General features: G+C 42.1%; 2 protein-coding genes and 1 long non-coding RNA gene across 3 annotated transcripts; 1 reads left to right on the plus strand and 2 right to left on the minus strand.

Annotated features, from left to right (window-relative positions):
• Nucleotides 1-51: 51 nt before the first annotated feature.
• Nucleotides 52-3564, minus strand: twist2 (twist-related protein 2). Its single transcript, XM_038721293.1, has 2 exons — nt 2815-3564; nt 52-573 (listed from the first exon to the last, which is right to left on the minus strand). Exon 1 carries the CDS (start codon nt 3334-3336, stop codon nt 2848-2850), a length of 489 nt encoding a protein of 162 aa, XP_038577221.1. The 5' UTR covers nt 3337-3564; the 3' UTR covers nt 52-573; nt 2815-2847.
• A 5678-nt stretch (nt 3565-9242) lies between these two features.
• On the plus strand, nt 9243-10338 carry LOC119904321. Its single transcript, XR_005444685.1, has 2 exons — nt 9243-9463; nt 9586-10338. It is a non-coding gene; the product is annotated as an uncharacterized LOC119904321 (long non-coding RNA).
• Nucleotides 10339-13209: 2871 nt separating this feature from the next.
• LOC119903723 (fer3-like protein) lies at nt 13210-17253 on the minus strand. The gene is made up of 2 exons (XM_038719942.1): nt 15803-17253; nt 13210-14960 (listed from the first exon to the last, which is right to left on the minus strand). Exons 1-2 carry the CDS (start codon nt 16380-16382, stop codon nt 14923-14925), a joined length of 618 nt encoding a protein of 205 aa, XP_038575870.1. The 5' UTR covers nt 16383-17253; the 3' UTR covers nt 13210-14922.
• Between the last annotated feature and the right edge of the window lie 1169 nt (nt 17254-18422).

Genomic DNA, 18422 nt, shown 5'->3' on the forward strand with positions numbered 1-18422 from the left:
CTTGTTTTAGCTTCAACTCTACAGCTGAAATGAAAAAAAAAATCAACCATATTTCGTTCAAAAATATGTGTTTTAATAAATAAGCAAAACATTTTTTTACATGGACGGAGTTTGGAGACTTGCCAAAGAATGTCGGTGAAATAAATCCATGCAGCAACTGACTCTAAATTGCATTGGTCCCTTGACAGGCTATAGGCGTACTTACACAGGTATGTACAATATGCATTCATTTATATATATTTATACTTTGATTTAAAGTCTTTGCAACACAAAATATATATCCTTCTAAAAAAAACGGTTAAACCGATGGCTTTGCTGAAATACAGGCCGTAAATCCGAGCTATTCGCTATAACATCTTTGGCCTATACACACTGCAGGCCTGTCTGTTTGTTTCCTCTCTGCCACACACAGCTCCGGACAGTCAGAGGCAGTGTGATCCATCTGCATCCACGCACACACACTCCCCAAGAGTTTGTAGTTGTGGGTCACATTACGTCTCTCCGCCATGCCCGTGAGGTCGATGGGTTCTTCAATAATCCCTTTGGTCTTCATTCTTTGTAGAAGTAAACAGTCTGTGATGGAGGAAAAGAGATACAAAGCATTATTGATAATGTGTCCAAACTGAGATTTACGCATAGCACGTATTGATTTAGACTTTATTTGTGAGGGTAGGTCTGATGGGGTTTTTTTAAACGTTCACTGGCCCCCTTAACACGTGGGAAGTCATTAATGAATCAATTATTAGCCACTGAGCTGAGTAAAACCATATGGCAACAAAAGAGCAGGAACATTTTGTATGTGCATAAAGCCCTGCAGCTGCAGTGAAATAGAAAGGCACAGTTTCTCTGGCTTTTGGTTTGAAGCACCTGAGTCAATTCACGCGTTTTCATTTCGCTGCGGATTAGTAGACAGTCCTAAAACAATAAAATCTAATTCCTCAGAGCAACATTGAGCCCTGAGTCATTATTGAAATATATCAGAAAGGTCACTTAGGTCTCGATTTGTATAGGTTATTTTTACAGGCCTTTCTCGCGTTTATGAATGGTACTATCCCCACGTGAATGTTGATTTAAATTAATAATGTTCTTAGAGAGGCTCAACAACACTTTTCAATACTTTGTTTGTTTTCTTTTACATTCCATCAAGGTCAATTACTCTGAAAAAAAAAAGCCACCTTCAAATTTACTGTGCTTACACAAATCACTGTAATGAAGCGTATTCCCGTCCCCCGCTGCACCAGGGTTGGTTTACAGGACAACAAAGCCTCACTGACTGGCGGTCTGCTAACTACATGTCAGGCCCATGAGAACTAAACAATCCCTGCTTATCATTTTACCCGAAAATGTTATTTAGCGTCACCTACTTCGTGCTCTTTCACTGGGAAACTGTTTTCAGACCATCTCATAAGAGGATCCCTTAAATGTTCCGCTCATATTACAAGACTGTGCCTTTATTTTGTTAAACAGACATTGTAGAGTCATTGATGAGGCGTCAATTCAAATATTACATAAGAGCATCTGTCAAACGTTTTAAAGCCGCTCAAACTGACTTCAGGTGGACAAGTTGGGTATTTCCTGAAAGCTGACAAGATCCTATCATTTGGTCAAGATCTCATAATTTAGTAGATGGTCAGTGTTTTCTTTATCTTTCGTCCCCGCTGCCACATGGCAAGTTTAGTCCACCAAAATCACACCAGTGAGAAAGTGAAACAAAATCTGTCAGAGAAAGGTTTCCTCGCAGCTGTGAGCGGCTCTTTAGTGTTTTGGGTTACTGCATCATTGGCGGGCTCTCGCGACATAAGCAACCCAGGCTGAAGAGCTGCAAAATAACGGGACCAAATCCTGACTGCTCGTTAATACGGGCCTCTGTTTTTAGTGTCTTGCACTGCCTTGAACTTTCATGTCCAACCGAGCTGGCCATTCCTGCGGTCTCCACACAGGAAAGCACTCTATTGTGGATATAAATTACCCGTGGTGGCACTACAGCTGCGTATTTGGTGCGCCCTGGTACTGTTTTAGTTTTTTTGTCATTATAAGATGCTGTTCATAGGGGCTGAATAGGGATTAACTGCAATAGTCACAACTGGCTTTTCTGGGCAAAAATAGAACCTTTTTGGTCAACTGGGCATATTCTTCATGAGAACACGTTCCAAAACTAGTATTTGTTTTAAACCGCCCACTTCCCCTCGCCTAATCCTCCTCTCAAAATAAGTACAGCGTTCCTTTTTTCCACACCCTGAACTGAACTTAGGCCTTCAAGTTGGACGTGGTGCTTGTGGGATCTTAAATTTAACTACAGGTAAACCGATGGGCCAGCTGTCTGTTGGGGACCCATGCCTTGCGCAGGAACATTGCAGAGGCCTCGGTGTGAAATATATCTCACACATAACAAGCACCGACGTTTCGGTAATCATCTCTGGCCACAGCTTTGCTTTGTAAATTGATTTCTTGGAATATATATTACAGACACTTAAGTGTGGCAGCAGGCTATAGGTTACATCCTCCAAAACCAAGACACGTGGCCAAAACACCGCCACACAACTACTCACATTTTGCAGGAATTTAACGCAGGAAAGGGACTGAATTTTGGAGGAAAAGTCAGGTCATAACCCGTGAATCTGCTTCATATACATTTATGTCAGCCTCTTTCACCATACTGTTCACTTTTATTTGTTTATATCAGTCATTTTATTATAAAGCCACTTATTCTTTCAACATTTGTCCAGTCATTAATAAAACCCAATTTCCAAGTCTACCTCTAAGGCTGCGGATACTATTATGTAAGATCTCAGTGCTTCAGTTTGTGGTACCCACCGCTTTGGCATTGTGAGTGAAGGTCTCTGGGTGCTAGTGAGATGCTGACATAGACCAAGCACCCTCCATCCTCCACACGGAGAACGCGTAACTGAGTCTTTCGTGCGCAACGTAGCTGCAGCTGGACATCTTGTTGTCCATCTCGTCGCTCTGCAGCACCTGACAGAGAAAGTCAATGTATCTGGAGGCGAGCTTCAGCGTCTGTATCTTGCTGAGTTTGTCCGACGGCAGCGTGGGGATAATTTTGCGCAAAGACGCAAAGGCCTCGTTCAGAGACTGAGTCCGTTGCCTCTCCCGGACGTTGGCCAGGACCCGCTGGTTCTGCAGCTCCTCGTACGACTGAGTGCTGCTCGGACTCGGCTTTTTCCCCCGTTTCACCGGACCCGGGCTGCTGCCGCTGCTGTCCTCACTGGACTTTTTACTGTTTCTCCTCTTCCTGCGTTTCTGCTGTCTGTCCAGCTCCTCCTCGCTGGTCACCAGACTATCCACAGGGGAGACCGGAGAACTGGAGCCCTCTTCCATTTCTTTCTTGAAGAAATGCAGGGATAGAGCGGAAAAAACGTTGTCCACCTTTGAAGCCGTGGTTACAAAAATGTATAGATATCCGTAAAGATGAGGGGGAGCAATTTCAAGATGGCTCACTCTCTGCGCCTCTTTCTCTGGGAGAAACTGGTCTTAAACTGGAGGTTGGCACGCTTCTCCTCACGCAGGAAGTTTTTTGCTTAAATTTTTTGGAAACTTTATCCCTGTTTCAGATGCTAAATAGTTTTGAGAGTGGAAGGGGAGGGGTTTTGAGGGCGGAGGGGGAGCTTGTGTGCGTCTTGCTCCGCTAATAAGCAGGAGGGACCATGGTTTCATGTGTCTGGGATATGACTGAAACAAGGCATTTATTTACAGTCAAAAAAATAGTATGATTGCTTTTCTACGTGCGCAAGGTTAGTCATCAAACGAGACATTTTATGAAAATGCAAAGTTGAGCCGAAGTTAATCAAATTATGGATTATATATCGATATATCGATCTGGAATTATTGGTGATCATATTGATATATGATTTAAATTATAAACCAATTCTTTTACAACTTAATAATCTAATTCCCTCTAAACGTCTCTATATTTTTTTAATATATAGACCTACCCAATGTATTAAAGTTTGAGAGGTTGTATTAAAGCAGAACATCAGCCTGAGCCATGCGGGTCCATATAACTATACTGATACTGCTGAATAAAATCCATTTGTTCTCCGGGCGTTTGCCATCTCTCTGCAGGGCCTTGTTTACCTGCTCAAACCGTTGATGTACAGTAAATACTGTTTCCCGGTGGAGTGCTTCAGTGTGGAGTATGTCCTATATCCTTGGTGGGCGGTTTCAGGCCTGCTCACAAATTCAACTGGCTTGAGGAAATCTACCCACTTGATCTCTAATCGAATCAACTGTACGCTCTCACAGTGCCTATGATGTGGAAGTCAAACAGGAAGGAGGCTTAAACTAACCGAGGAGCTCTCCGGTTTCTGTGGATACCTCCAATGGACGGTTCGTCCATGCGTTTTGTCAGCGGCCCACCTCTTCATCTGTCATGTCATGTTTTCCCCACAGGGAGAGGCGCACAGGTGGCTCACATTATAGAGCAGAATTTATCCACTGCTAAAATGCAGTTTGTCCAAATCAGCTGACTGACCTCTAGAGATTTCTCTGGTTCTATATTGTTGTGGGTCTTTTCACTAGTATTTTTATTTTATTTAAAAACATTTAAAAACAACAACAAGAGAGAAAAATGTGCCAGTGAGGCAGAATGTTATTTCTCTTGCTTTTAAGATGTTTCTCCAGTCACATATAATTTTCTAGGCACTATAGGAGTGTTCTGCTTAATTGTGGCTTACTTTTAAGAAAATTACACTTATCTCACAATACTGATGCATTTAAGACGTGATTTCTGCTTGTTTAAATAAAGAAAGAAGACATATCTTTATCTTGTTGTAGAGTAGACTACTTTACCCACAAAAACACTATATTGGAAGATGTTCATGAAATTATTTCAGAAACTAGGCTCCCACTGTTAATGTGCGTCTGTCATTAATCACATTGTACTGATTCCCTTATTATCCCCTTATTAGGAAGCAATTTTGCTAATTTACACTTTAAAGTACACTTTGGTTCACTGAGAGTATAGGAAAATAATCTAACTGCAGTATCTTGAGTGCATGTGCCCACGTCCGGGGAGACTGGCTGCTGTTAATGGGGTAGAACCGAGTTCCTCGTGAAAGTTGCGCAGTATTGTTTAAACCCATGAGTGCTCACTTGGTATTAGGACATATCTTCATTTCCCTTGAAAGCTCCCTTGACCTATCTGAAACGCTGGTCTGCTTTGTGTTGTGGGTTCCCCTGGTAATGGTGACTGTCACACTACTTTTGCTCAATGCCAGAGCTCTTACTTCAGACCCTGGCATGTCTCTGTATTGGCTGAAGTGTGGTTACATTTAGCCGGTCTAGTTCATACAACCTCTTTATAAAAAAGGTAATGTTTCACACGTGCAAAAATGAAAGTAATGCTCAAATATGTGTGTGTGCACTGCAGAAAAGAGAGAACATGCACACGTAGGCGCACACACAAAGACACACTTTCCCTGATTATGCCCTCTGACCTTGTGCTCCCTGGCTCAGCTGGAGGAGGCCGCCATGCCCAGGGGAGAAGGTTCTGACTTGTGAGTGAGACCCTGCACAGCGTCTGTGAGGTTGGCTCCACATATACACACTTTACAAGAAGAAAAAGAGCGAGCGAGGCCCATGGCCAGCACTTTTCCATGCACTGTATGTGCTCTGGGCAATGAGAAGCCAGCTCTGATTCAAAAAGGCAAGCAGAGAATGATGAGGATGACAGCTTGCCCAATCTCAAACTGATTGGAATTCATTCACGATTATATTCCAATGCAAAACATAGTGTGAAAATAATGCAGGAAATCTGGAAGAAAGCTTAAACATAATAACTGAACACACATTCATGCAAAATTGACACATACACACTTCTTGTCATTTAATTTTGTTTGGGGTGTAAACTCTAATTATTTTGAGATTTAAAATAATTAACTAGATATTAAAACAGACCATTTAGTGTATCTCAGCGAGGTCTCTGAAAACTTTCTGAAATGGAAAAATAGGCCGTCATTTCCATAACAGGAAGTTACTGGCTCATTAGCTTTTTTTTTTTTTTATCCCCTGTGGATGTCAGTAAGTGATTCATGTACATCTCACCTATGACGCTATATAATTGGAGTTGAGAGGAATTCTTGGTCCCTGTGGTTCTCGTAAGAACCCCCTGAGAAAGATGAAGGGAGAAGGAGCACAGACGGCAAAATGAAGTGCGGGTGAGAGACAGACGGGAGAGAGAGGGATGACCTGCCTCTCAGATCAAAGATGAGCTCGGGCCGTAATTCAGCTGAGCAGAATGACGTACCTCTGTCTTGTCTGACACCTTTAAAACCAGCTCCACATGAGTCGAGGGCATGGCCTCAATAAGCCCAGATCCTCTCTGCTGTCACGTCAGTGAAAACATATCTTTGTCGCATGCACGGCCTTCTGCCTTCACATCGACCTCGTGGATAGAAAAGATAGGTTGCGAGACAATAAGTGAGACCGAGAAGTGTTGAGAGATAAAAAGCATGTTCAGAGACAGAAAGAAAGAAGGGATCCAAACAAAAACAGAGGAAAGAGGCCAAATGTACGGCTGCGTGATGATTCACTAGTCTTTGATCTGACAGAGAGGGCTATGGACGTGTGAGGGAAGTTATGGAAGAGATGATTTGTTAGAGGCTGCGATGAGTGGAATTTTACTGTCCATGTGTCTGCCAGGATCGGTTACCTTTGACTTCAACCCCCCCCAAACACTTGTGAGACTCACCCCAAATGATCTTGGCAAGATGATCTAAAGCCCTGGCCTGTGTGCAAGCATATGCATATACGCTTTTAAACTCATGTACGGTATACATTATCACCTGATTATTGCTTGCATCAGTACATCTAGATCTGCCATTTCATACATGCACTTGTATATGTGTGTTTTTATGTGAGTGTGTGCGTGTGTGCGTGTGTGCGTGTATCTCAGAAAGTGATTCAAGATGAACCAAAGATGTTCAGCAGAGGAGAAGCCCAGCTGGTTCTCATTGCACAGTAATACAGTGTCTATTACCAGCAGTGCAATCGCTTTTAAAGCTACTTGTAGCCCCACCATTTCCATTAGAGCACCCATTTACATATCTGTACTGCAAACCAGTAGTAATGCACTGCAAGCTGGCCAAGGAACACCTGATGGCATGTGCTGGAGAAACTGGATTTAACAAGCGCCAACCAGGATCTGTTTCTATAAAAATACAGCCGGCAAAACGGGTGTACAAGTACGTTTTTAAAGGAAAAACGCATTGATTTTCTATAATATAACCAATAAATTGTGCTTGAATGCTCCTTAACTTTACACAGTGGCCAGAGATATTGAAATTAATGGTAGATGTTGATAAATACCTTCAAAAAACCTTCAGAACAAGCGCAAACAATGTTAAGATCCAAATTTGAGAAATGATTCAAACACAACAACCATGACTTCCACTCAGCTATCTTTAAACTTTGTTTTAGAATTACATATATATATATCTTTTTTTTAATATTTGCTGTTTTTCCAAGTAAAACTCTGGCCTTTACAAAGAAGTGGGCTGGTTCCCAGAGTTTGAGGAAAAACAAAAGCTATGTCTGTTTTATTGCACAGTTGTTTTCCAGTAAGTTGTGAAAATGTGACTCACATGTCAGTTCTGAAGAACTCGCACGTCAGACTCGATGGTGAGCTGACTCTGAATTAACACAAGCAATGAACAAAAGACATTTCATCCTTTATATATAAAAACAACTGATTACATAACTTCAGAAGAACAATGGCATCGATCAGAACACACTGAGCATTATTTTCTTTCTTTCTAAAAATAGTCAGTCGAGTTCTTCTTCAGCTGTTGCAGTGTCCCAAAGACCACAGACACATGCTTTCATTTCTATCAAATAACTGAACCAGCACATAACATTAGAGTCAGAGGCAGTGTTTCTAACAATAGCCTCTATTTAGCAGAGGCCTCTACAGTGAAGGAAACAACAGGCAATATCGGTGAGAGGTACATATTGGGCAATAAAACCATAGGCACCTCCACTCATACAGTCATTCTTCAGTAACTCTCTGTAATGCCAAAAGTCCATTCATTCATGTATCCACACTTCTCCATTCTGCTGCCCCAGGGCTGATGACAAGGTGTTTCTGAAATCGCATTAGGGGCCCTTTCATAAAGGTTTCATTGGGGGAGTGTGTAACAGCTTGAAGCATTTAGGCTTTGTTTAATACGATGCAGACTCGCTGCTCGATGCTTTGTCTCCCGTGTGGAAAGGGGCCCGGGATGCCAGAGACCCCCACTGTCAGAGTTTGCTTTGATATCTGGAGGTGGAGGGGGAAATAGGGCAGAATAAGCCCCCCTTCTCCCCCAAAAAACCTGTATGCTCAATACCTGCCTCTGCCCTGCTGCCCTGTCGAGTTATGGCCATCCAATGAACAAGCCAAGCTTTGAAGTGCAGCTCTCCAAGGCTTTACGCCCTGTGGGAGATGTGCGTGGAGAAAAAAAATCATCATATACAGTACTGCGTCCATTTCAGGCACATGCTGTATCTGTTAGGTAAGGTAACCTTGTTCCAAAATACTCACTGTTCACATCAAGATGAAAATATAAACACATGAAATGATATTTTAAGAATATGTATTACAGCGTATTACCTTAGTCCAAAGAGGCTCCTCTTTTTTCACCATATACACACGCGTTGGGATAAATTTGGGATTCAGTGTTTAGCTCACGCACACGTTGACACGTGCACAGAGGTTGCTCAAACCACCTACCCCTATGATTAATGATCGACATGCTCTACCACCTGAGCTACATATTTCTATGTATATATGTTATGCTGTTTATTTGATCCGTTTCATCCAATAAGAGAGGGCTTTAGGTATAAAGTAACAAACCTTAAATTCAACCCATGCACAACTCAAATGCACTTCATTCACTTGACAGTCACAGTGTTGCCAGAGCAATTATGCTGGCTATGACACAATTATGTTCATTATGCATGCACTACTTCCAGATTCTGACCTCTAACCAGGCCAAACAAGAGGGAAGGGGGGGGGGTCTTGTTGATAGGGTCAGAGTAAATTTGCTGAACAAATGACAGCGAGGGTGTGCACTCGGGTGCCAATGGGGCAGCCTTCTGCACAAATAATGTAGCGTAATTAGTGGTGCACTTGTGACCCTGGTGCCAAGGTTAGCATGACGGTTGGCCCAGGTTCACAGTGGGACGTGTTAGCCAGGTGGCCCGACCAGACTGGGCTACAGCGAGGCTAGACTCGGCTCAGGCAGCGTGGGGGAGGCAGTGCAGGAAGGCTGGGCAAACAGTAGTGTTGTTTGCTCTGCTGATTGGGCTAGGACAACTAGGGTGAAGATCACGGGATGTCAACACAGGGGCGGCATTTACAGTTCACTGTCAGTCCCTCACTGTCACCTGTGTCACCAACGACATCCTCAGCTCTGCTGAAGGACTGCTAACCATGGGACAATGAATCTTCTCTTTGTGGCCCAGACTGGTAGAATCATTGATTAGGTTACATTATAATGGATGTTTAATTTCACTGCTAACCCTGGTTAGCTCACTCTGCTAACACCTTGGTGCTGGAAAAGCTGACACTGTTTATTTTTCTCCACACAGCGTGTTTGCGCTGGCTAACCAGGAGGGCGGCAGGTCTAATCCGAGGAGGAAATCATTGAATGTTCCAGTGCTCATTTGAGAAGGCTTCAAATGCGTGGCCCCCCACTGTTCAGGCCCCTTGAGTGCAGGCCCCTTGAGTGCAGGCCCCTGGGACACGTTGTAAAGACGACACCGCATTTCTTCTTCACACTCTCTGATCTGAGTTGTTAGCTCTGAGGCTAAATGCGTGGTCTTGTGAAGAGGAGCTGCAATGAGAAAAACAGGTGAGCTCTTTAACTGGAGTTTCACAGCTATTAAAGTGCCAACACACCGGGTCGCCATGGTGATGAGCGCAGGGCTTCTGGGGAGTCAGCATTTTTGTTATTGAGTGGTGGATGTTTTTGGTTTTGGATGCCCCAAATTGACTTATGACATGAAAAGCTGTCTCTGGCTTTATTGGATTAGATTTCAACAGGTTCTGTTTGCATTTAGGAAGAACAATTGAAGTTTGAGCTATTTGCCCAGCATATGAACACGGTCACAGTTTCATGCTAATAAATATGCTGCACATGATGTTTTGAACATGAAGACCCTTTTCTAACTTTAGCTAGTTGAAATAAAAGTAAATTCAACAAAACACAGACCAACACGGTCACTGAAACAATGCTTAGAGAAGTACTGTTCAAGTTTTGTCCTTAATTCCAAGATGTTGCTTTTTGGTTTGACAACAGAAACTTTATATATATGAGCATTAAAAGACCTTCACATCCAGTCTGAAGTTGTCATGTTGTGTACTTGTAAGTCGGGCTGGATGTCACTAGCAGCTGAATGCTGGCAGAAATTGTACTAAAGAACACAGCACCACATGTACATGGACTTTTACATTGTTGCTGTGGGGTGGGGGTTTGTCTCTCTCTCACTGGCTGATCCCAGAGTACCACATTGATACAGCAGCCATATTTCCTCTTTAAAGCAATGTTTGTTTGCATAGCAAAAAAATAATTTGCCAACCCCTACATCAGTGAACACTGCAAGCAATTTATTTTATGGATCAAGGGATATATTGATGAGATAAGTGGTATTTTTATCCTAAGACAAATAAAGCCTAAACTCAGAACGTGCAGAAAACTTCAATGTGAGCAGTTTTCAAAAACTCCGTAAGTTTTTAAAATACATTTTGGTATAAACTTTAGGCCAGAGACTTATGTGACAAAGGATTTACTGTATATCTAACAAATATGCCACGTTGAAAATTTGTTAAACAGGGCTGTTTCAGATCTCCCCCATCCAGACCCCCTTCATCAACAGGATGCGATGTACTAATTATATTTACAAGTGCAAGGCCCAGACTCCAGAGTTACATTAACATGATAAACACACCTGCTGGCTGATGGCAGAACAGCTTCACAGTGTTTGTCAGTGTAAGTCTGCCGGATGTTAAATCAATAAACTACCTCAACGCAAAAAAAGAAGCCTGATGCAGTCCACAGACTGGAAGAATCTTACTCATTCTGGCCCCCGAAATGTTCCCCTTGGCTGAATCATATCTCATCTGAATGGTATTCAGATCTGCTTTTGATGGGTCAAGATCTCCCGGTGATGGCTAGAAGATACTACGAGGTGTCAAATTACATTATATTTCTAAACTTTGTCCATTTGGTTTCTTTGATGAATGGCTACTTAATTTTCTTCTTGGTCCACATACTCTCCTGAATTTTCAAGCACATCTTTAACAGAACTTTATCAGCAAATGGAGGCTGTCCAGTTTTAATAATAAAACTAAGCAAAAATAATTTAAAACAGTATAAAGAATTAAGTATATACTGTGTTTGTTTCATCCATTATTTCTACATTATAGAGGAGTGCTATCATTTTGCCAGTAAGGCTAAACTATATTTAAATACTTTTGAATAATATTCCTTATTTTTTAATTTAATTTGTCAAATACTTGATCATTTGTAAACGAACATGGTGTATTTATATCACATTTTGATATATTGCATTTCAATCGTGACTGTAGCTTAAATGGTAAACTGATTTTTTGTACTTGTTAGTGAGTTTCAAATTTAAGAGAGTGCATATTTTCACCATTGTATCTGAATATATATCAAATACTACAGACACAGAACTTAACAAACATTACACCTTGTCAATGATAAAGAAATATGAAAACCCAGCTCATAAAGCCATTGATTCTGACACAAAGCATCAGAAACTACAGCATGAATAGATTCCTAAATAGATTTAGCCAACCAATACCACTAGGGGGCCCCGGGGGTCACTGAGCAATCAGAGTGTCACAGGGGTCACTTGCAAGTTGGTGATTACTACTGTTAAAAGGCAAGAGGCTTATACAACACTTTCAAGGCCTAAAATTCAGTTCTTAATTGAATTTAAATTATATTCTTTTTATTAAATCATTCTTCAGCGCAGCCACACCAACATGTTTTACATAACACAGCGTCTATTATGTGCATTTTCATCAAAAAGGTACATTATGTAGAGGGAGTCACAACTACATATGTGACTCAAACACGTTCTCAGAAGCCTGGAAAGGCATTTGATGCACAAGGTACCCATCAGCGTGCTTTTAAAACATCTTTTTAATATGTGGTATGTATGCAGTTTGGTTAGGTTTAGGCACCAAAAAGATTTTGTTTGGAAAACATCATGTTTTTGGTTGAAATAAGTACATTACGTGAGAGCACACGCTTTGTAAGGCTTTCTCAAAACATCAGTATTTGATGCCGTGGGATGAGACCAGAAAGAGCATTGAATCACTACATTGATTGAAATGATAAATGGACTGTACTTATACTGAGCCTTTCTAGCCTTTCAAAAATTCATATGGCAGTTACTACCATGCAGAAATGGAAACTAATACATTCACACACTCATGACACAAGCAGCAATTTGGTATCTTTCCCAAGGACACTTTGACATGCAGACTGGAGGAGCGAGGGATTGAACCGCCGGCCTTCTGATCAGTGGACGACCCGCAGCGACTCCCGAACTACAGCGGCTCAAATGTTTCCAAATGAGACAGGTTTCTTCTGCAAGAATCTACTTGTCCAATTTAATTTTACAGCACTTTTGCCAACACATAATTGCAAGTAACTTTATGAAAACGAAAAAAAGTTTGAATCAAATTATTTTGGTCTCTAGGATAACTGGGGACACATTTTTAATTTACTGTGACCAAAACAGCTATAGGCTACATCACACATAAGCTACTTCCTAAGTGTAGCTGTCATAACTGGGTTGCTTCTTATTGTTTCCTAAGGGCTCCATTAGTGGCACTAAAATTATATGTGTAAAGAAGAATGGGCATGTTGCTGACTCCCTTCACCTGTTTTACACATCTGACTACAGCAGCATCTGTGGACTGCTGGGAGAAAAGCTCAGGCTATGAAAAACTACACTGCTGAAAAATATAGTATGTAGTGTCACCATCTTTACGTGCTTTACATGCTGCGTTAAATAAACTGATAAAGACATTTGAAGTAACAATTTTGAGCAGTGTAGATATGGTGCAACACTCACGTGTGTGGTTTCTTCATTGTCCCCAAAGGATGAATACTAATAACTTTGGTGATTCCCTACTTGTCCTGTAGTGCCACCGTGAGGTTGGCATTTGAGTGAGATGGCTTAACAATTGTTTTTGTCATGAAGTTTGGAACAGACGTTCATGTTCCCCTCAGGATGAATTTTAATAACTGTTTATAAGGGCGATCCTTTGAATTTTGATTTACCTCCATCACAAAAACTCAATCTGGTTTATGACCAAATAGGCTACCTGCAAAAATAATGACGTTCCCATCCATCTCGTCCACAGTTTGTGTTTGTCTGGGCCTATTGCTAATCAGCGAATGTTAGCATGCTAACACACAGAACTCATATTTGATTTGATTACACTGGTACAGCATGTATTGTTAGCCAGGAGGCACTAACTGGCACTTTAATTACCAAAAATGTCCTTGCTGCAACTGTGTAACACACAGTTACACATCAGAACCCGACTGTTAGAAGTTATTTTATTTATTTCCTTCTCAACTGCTACATGAAAATTCTTTGTCCTGTTAAACAGTGATTTTTTGGCTCCACTAGCACCAGCAGTTAATCCATCATGAAGTTAGGCACAGCAGCAGTTTAAGGCTGGGAATATGGCTCACTATAAGGAACGACACCTGTAACACTCTTCACCGGCCCAGGTCATGTGGTCAGCACAGCTCTGCACCTGGACTCACTGTCCTAAAGTGTTGACTAAATTTATGGAGTGTGTGTAATAAGAAATTGGTTAAACATGGTCCACTGGTATGAATAGAAATATCCATCCAAATTTAAGTGTGCCTTAGAGTATTTTATGAAGCTAACAGGAAAAGAAATCAGGGACAGAGGGTTAGCCCAAGAGAGAGAGATGATATGTAGGCGCTTCACCGACCTTGTAACAGACTGATGACCTCAATACAAAAAGACATTAAGGAATCTACCATAAATAAAACCAAACTAGAGAAGGAAGGGAGGGGCTGCTTTTTATGATCTTGACCAGAGATCATTTTTAACGCATTAAACTAGAAAGGTGCTGAGTGAGGTTTTCTGTGGTGATCCCTTTAAGGAAAATGACACTTTCACAGAGCGGGGAGCAAATGTACAGTACATCCACAATAAACACAGCAGTCTCTTTTGAGTTACAGAACAATAAATAATCACAATTTGTACAAATACACATCCAAGAAAGTAGTACAAGCAGGCTATTTGGTCACGAACATGCAATAAATAAATAAATAAATACAGTTGAGGGAGGTTTCACATAAAACAAACCGCACACTACTAGCCTGGCTGCCGTCTTTGGAAGCAGCACCTGACATGCTAAAACACATTGCACTGATCTGCTTCTCACGCCCATTGTCTCATTTACATGATCAAGGCTCTTTTTAACACATCGACTCGCAGACTAATGAGCGAGAGTCCAGAGAACACTTCAGTGCATGCAGAAGTATGAGCCCTTAGGAAGTCCATTCAGTCTCATGCCAATGTGCCCCCCTCTCTGTGACAAGTGCCACCCATTTGGGCAAACAATGCCAACCCTCTTTCCCTCCCCAGCCCCAGAAACAATGGCTCTCAATTACCAGTTAACAATAAATTAGAATATTAAAAGCCACGGAGGGCGAAGGCGTGGATGGGGCTGAGAAAGCCTGAGGTGTGTGACCCAGTGAGAAGTCTGCAGATGTCGGTCGGTTCTGTCGTGGCGGCCGGCCGCCTGTCTTTGACATGTAGAGAGAGAGAGAAGAGCGAGAAACAATCCTGAACCTCCTCCCTGGTACAATCTCCACACTCAGGGTGCCCCATGTTCCTCAGTTAATCCCACTTTATCCAAGAGAGGCGGGCTGTCAGATCTGTGGAGGGCGGGGGGGGGGGGGCATGGGGGCAGAAGGAGACAAAAGCAGGACAAACACATAAGTTTAGATACGCTAGGTCTGGGGCTAAATAATGGGGGCACACTTACTGCTAAATAGAGGCTTAAGAGCAGATTCCCACAGAATTAGTTAAGTGCATGAAGGCAGTAAGAATCCAGGTACTTGTGTTTTGGTTAAATGAGGCTCATTTAAGAGCAAATGCCCAAGGGAAACACACCTGGGAATAAAAGAGGGTAGCAAACACACAGCAAGCTGCTTAAAATGACATTTGTCTAGTGTCAATATGCCTGGATTACTGTGAATAACACAATTTGAATGTAATTAACCATTAAAAGCCTCCGCATGAGTCTTATGATGTTACAAAGATGCAGATTAAAAAGGGATCATGGTATAAATGTAGGCTTGTGCTGTAGGTGATTAGTATGTCATAACATGTTAATGAGGCATATCTGGCTAATAAGCAGAAACTTAAACTTGAAAGAGCAGGTGTGGTTTTGGTGTGTTTATGACTTCTTTTCATGTAGACATGGATTAAATTAAAAATATATTGTGTTAATAATATGTGGTAATCAACATGTAGTCAACATGTTCCAACAATCCAATCTCTTTCAAAACAATGCCCAAATATTTAGCAGAAACCTGGCTGAGTTCAGACTGATGCTCAGTAATGGATTGCCAATTGATGATGTTATAATTAATGTAGGATCTGTCAACACATTCCAGTCGGCTGAAATTAGGCTTAATCTCATCTGCAGTTTATGACTCAATCATTAGCCTAGTTTATGACGTTGAGTTTTATTATGGGCTAATGATCAGCTCACCACTTGTGTTCCAGATGGCGTTGGTATGATTCTTGTAGCCATTCTTCATGCACTCGTCCACATAGGATTTGGGGTCGCAGCCTGACATGAGGATCTCTCTCAGCAGGGCGATGTAGGCTATGGCCAGTCTCAGAGTGTCTATCTTCGACAGCCGCTTCTCGTAGGGAAACGTTGGTACGTGGCAGCGCAGCTCCTCGAAGGCGGAATTGATGCTCAGCATCCTCTTCCTCTCCCGGATGTTGGCGGCATGCCGCTGCACCTTGTAGGGCTGATGGGGAACCAGCCGCCGCGCCCTGCGCTTTTCCCCCTCCAGGGGTTCGTCCACGGAGGAGCTTTCCCCATCAGCACAGGTTCCGGCCTCCGGAGACTGCAAGTCGAGGTCTGTGAAGGTCAGCTGAGAGTCCGGGAACATGGACTGGCTGCCGAAAGACGACCAGGGCGAGAGCTGGCCGGCGGCTGCGGTGTAGTCCAGCAGGAAGGTGTCCAGCTGGCTTTGAAACTGGAAGTTTTGGTCCATCTGTCCCCAAAATGCAAAATCCGTTGTTCCATCCTGGTCGAAGTCAAAAAGCATGTCCTCCATACTTTAAAAGCAAAATGAAAGTATTCTTTAGGGGGTCTCTAGGGGGAAGCCAACTTAGCGCGGGTTTTCGTGAATAAACTGGTATACCTGCGCGTGCCTGAATCTCAGCTGTGTGACAGCCTCGTGGGCCCATCCCCTGGATTAAATACTTCCAGGGCCTCCGTGTTTCTCGGCGGGTTGCTCTGGCCAATTCTAAAGGCTGAAAGGGAACTCTAAGAACACTTCATCCCTCCTTCTGAATCGTTCATTGCTTTTAAAAACGTATTACAAAAGAATCAGTTGATCTCCAAACGACAAAAAGCGGGGGAAACACATGTCCAATTATAAACTTCCCCCCAAGTAGTCCGGCTAATATTGACAAAAAACACTTCGTTTTAAGCAGTCAGCGGAGAGCTTGTGCTGAGCATTATGGCGCAGCAGGCCCTGCAAACCCGGTGGCCCCTGAATGGGATTGTTTTATCTATTTAGGCTCAGCTGACAACAAACACCGCTGTCAGAAACACATGAAAGCTCTTTGTTACAAAATGTAACAGGATCTTAATGGGAAAGATGTTTTTTTTGTTTGCCTTTACCTTATTCTGGTCTAGACATATTTTACACACTGAAGTCACATAGCAAACAGACCTACAGGATGTAAAATATCCCAGCAGTATCACCACAACTCGTCCCATAACTTGGGTCTAGTATAGCCACATTAATACGTTCCTAATTTGCAAATGATATGACTGACTAAATGGCAAACCGGGGAGAGGACGCACGCTGTAATTACGCTGGGGTTAATCAAAAAAGCGAGTTCTCTCTTCAAGGTTGGATCCAGGGCAGCTTGGGGATGAACTTTAATTCAAGAAGGCTGTATGTTTGCTAACAAGTGGTTTTGATTTACCAAAGTCCTCCAGGATGCTAATTTAAATGGGTCCTTTCGCTGCAAGAAGAGTGTTTATCAGGAGGCAGCAGCTGATCTAACCACGATGATCCAGACGACTAACACGGACACAGGTGAAGCTTGTAACTGACAGTTGGTGGCAGTGCCAAACACTGTAGCCTCACAGGTGATGGAGACAAGAGTGTTTTCATTTGTACTAAATAATTCGAAAGGTTATTATCAGAAAATAGATATTATTGTGGTTGTGTAATTAATTTTTGACCATTATCAGGCTTATTGTCTCCATTATCTCAATAAATAAGTTCCATAAAGCACTTTTCTTGGTATTTTGCTCCTATTTCATGCTCATTTCTTTGAGGTGTTAGATGTGTCCAAGTTTAATAAAGCGTTGAAATAGGCCAATGTAGACTAAATAGTTACACACGTGCTTACAACAGGGAATAAAACAATCCAGAATGAAGGCAAATTGTTTGTCCGGATTGAAGGAACAATATGAAGGCCACAATCCTATCTGCATTCTTCTTCAGTGAGTTGGATTTTCCTGCAGGGACCTCAGTGTTTGTTTCAGGAAACACATCAAAGTTGCTCTTATTTTCCAAGGGATTGACTTACAACAGTTAATGAACCTACAGTTCCAGTGTTGCTCTAACCCTTTTCCATCCTACATCTCAATTAACCCATGAGACTGACACACGTTTGAAAGGACAACATCCTGATTAATGGGAGGCTGTTATCGAGCCCAGCATCTTGTTTTAATTCCGAATCATTAAACCCGTTTGGAGTGTAAAATAAGCACGAACGAGAAAATGTGTATGTGGTGTTTAAAATGACATCAAATTCTAATCCCGGATGTCTTCTATATTGTTGGGGATTTAATCGGCTAATGGAGGTGACTAAATTGAGTCTAATCACACATGGCTCTCCATGGCACGGAGCTTTATTTTCAGTGGATGAGAACGGGTATGAATTGGAATGCTTTAGCACCGGTGTGGTGTTAAACCACAGAAAGAGAAATCATTCAAATAATATTTCTTCTGAAAAAAACGTTTTAAAATGTCACCTTTTTAAATGTGAAGGTCTTATACTGGGAAATGAAAATAATTGAGGAACAAGTGAAATTGTGCCATTCCATTAAATCGAATTTAAGACCCAGGAGG

This window comes from Micropterus salmoides, unplaced genomic scaffold (genome assembly GCF_014851395.1).
Source record: "Micropterus salmoides isolate LMB-PRFRI ecotype aquatic unplaced genomic scaffold, ASM1485139v1 Ms_hic_scaffold_15, whole genome shotgun sequence".
NCBI lineage: Eukaryota > Metazoa > Chordata > Actinopteri > Centrarchiformes > Centrarchidae > Micropterus > Micropterus salmoides.

Bases quoted from the DNA above. Each gene is read 5' to 3' on its own strand.
- twist2 (XM_038721293.1), bottom strand. From the start codon at position 3,336: ATGGAAGAGGGCTCCAGTTCTCCGGTCTCCCCTGTGGATAGTCTGGTG.
- LOC119903723 (XM_038719942.1), bottom strand. From the start codon at position 16,382: ATGGAGGACATGCTTTTTGACTTCGACCAGGATGGAACAACGGATTTT. The intron at 14,961-15,802 runs GTGAGCTGATCA...CGCCCTCCACAG, and splicing joins CGCCATCTGGAACACAAGTG to ATCTGACAGCCCGCCTCTCT.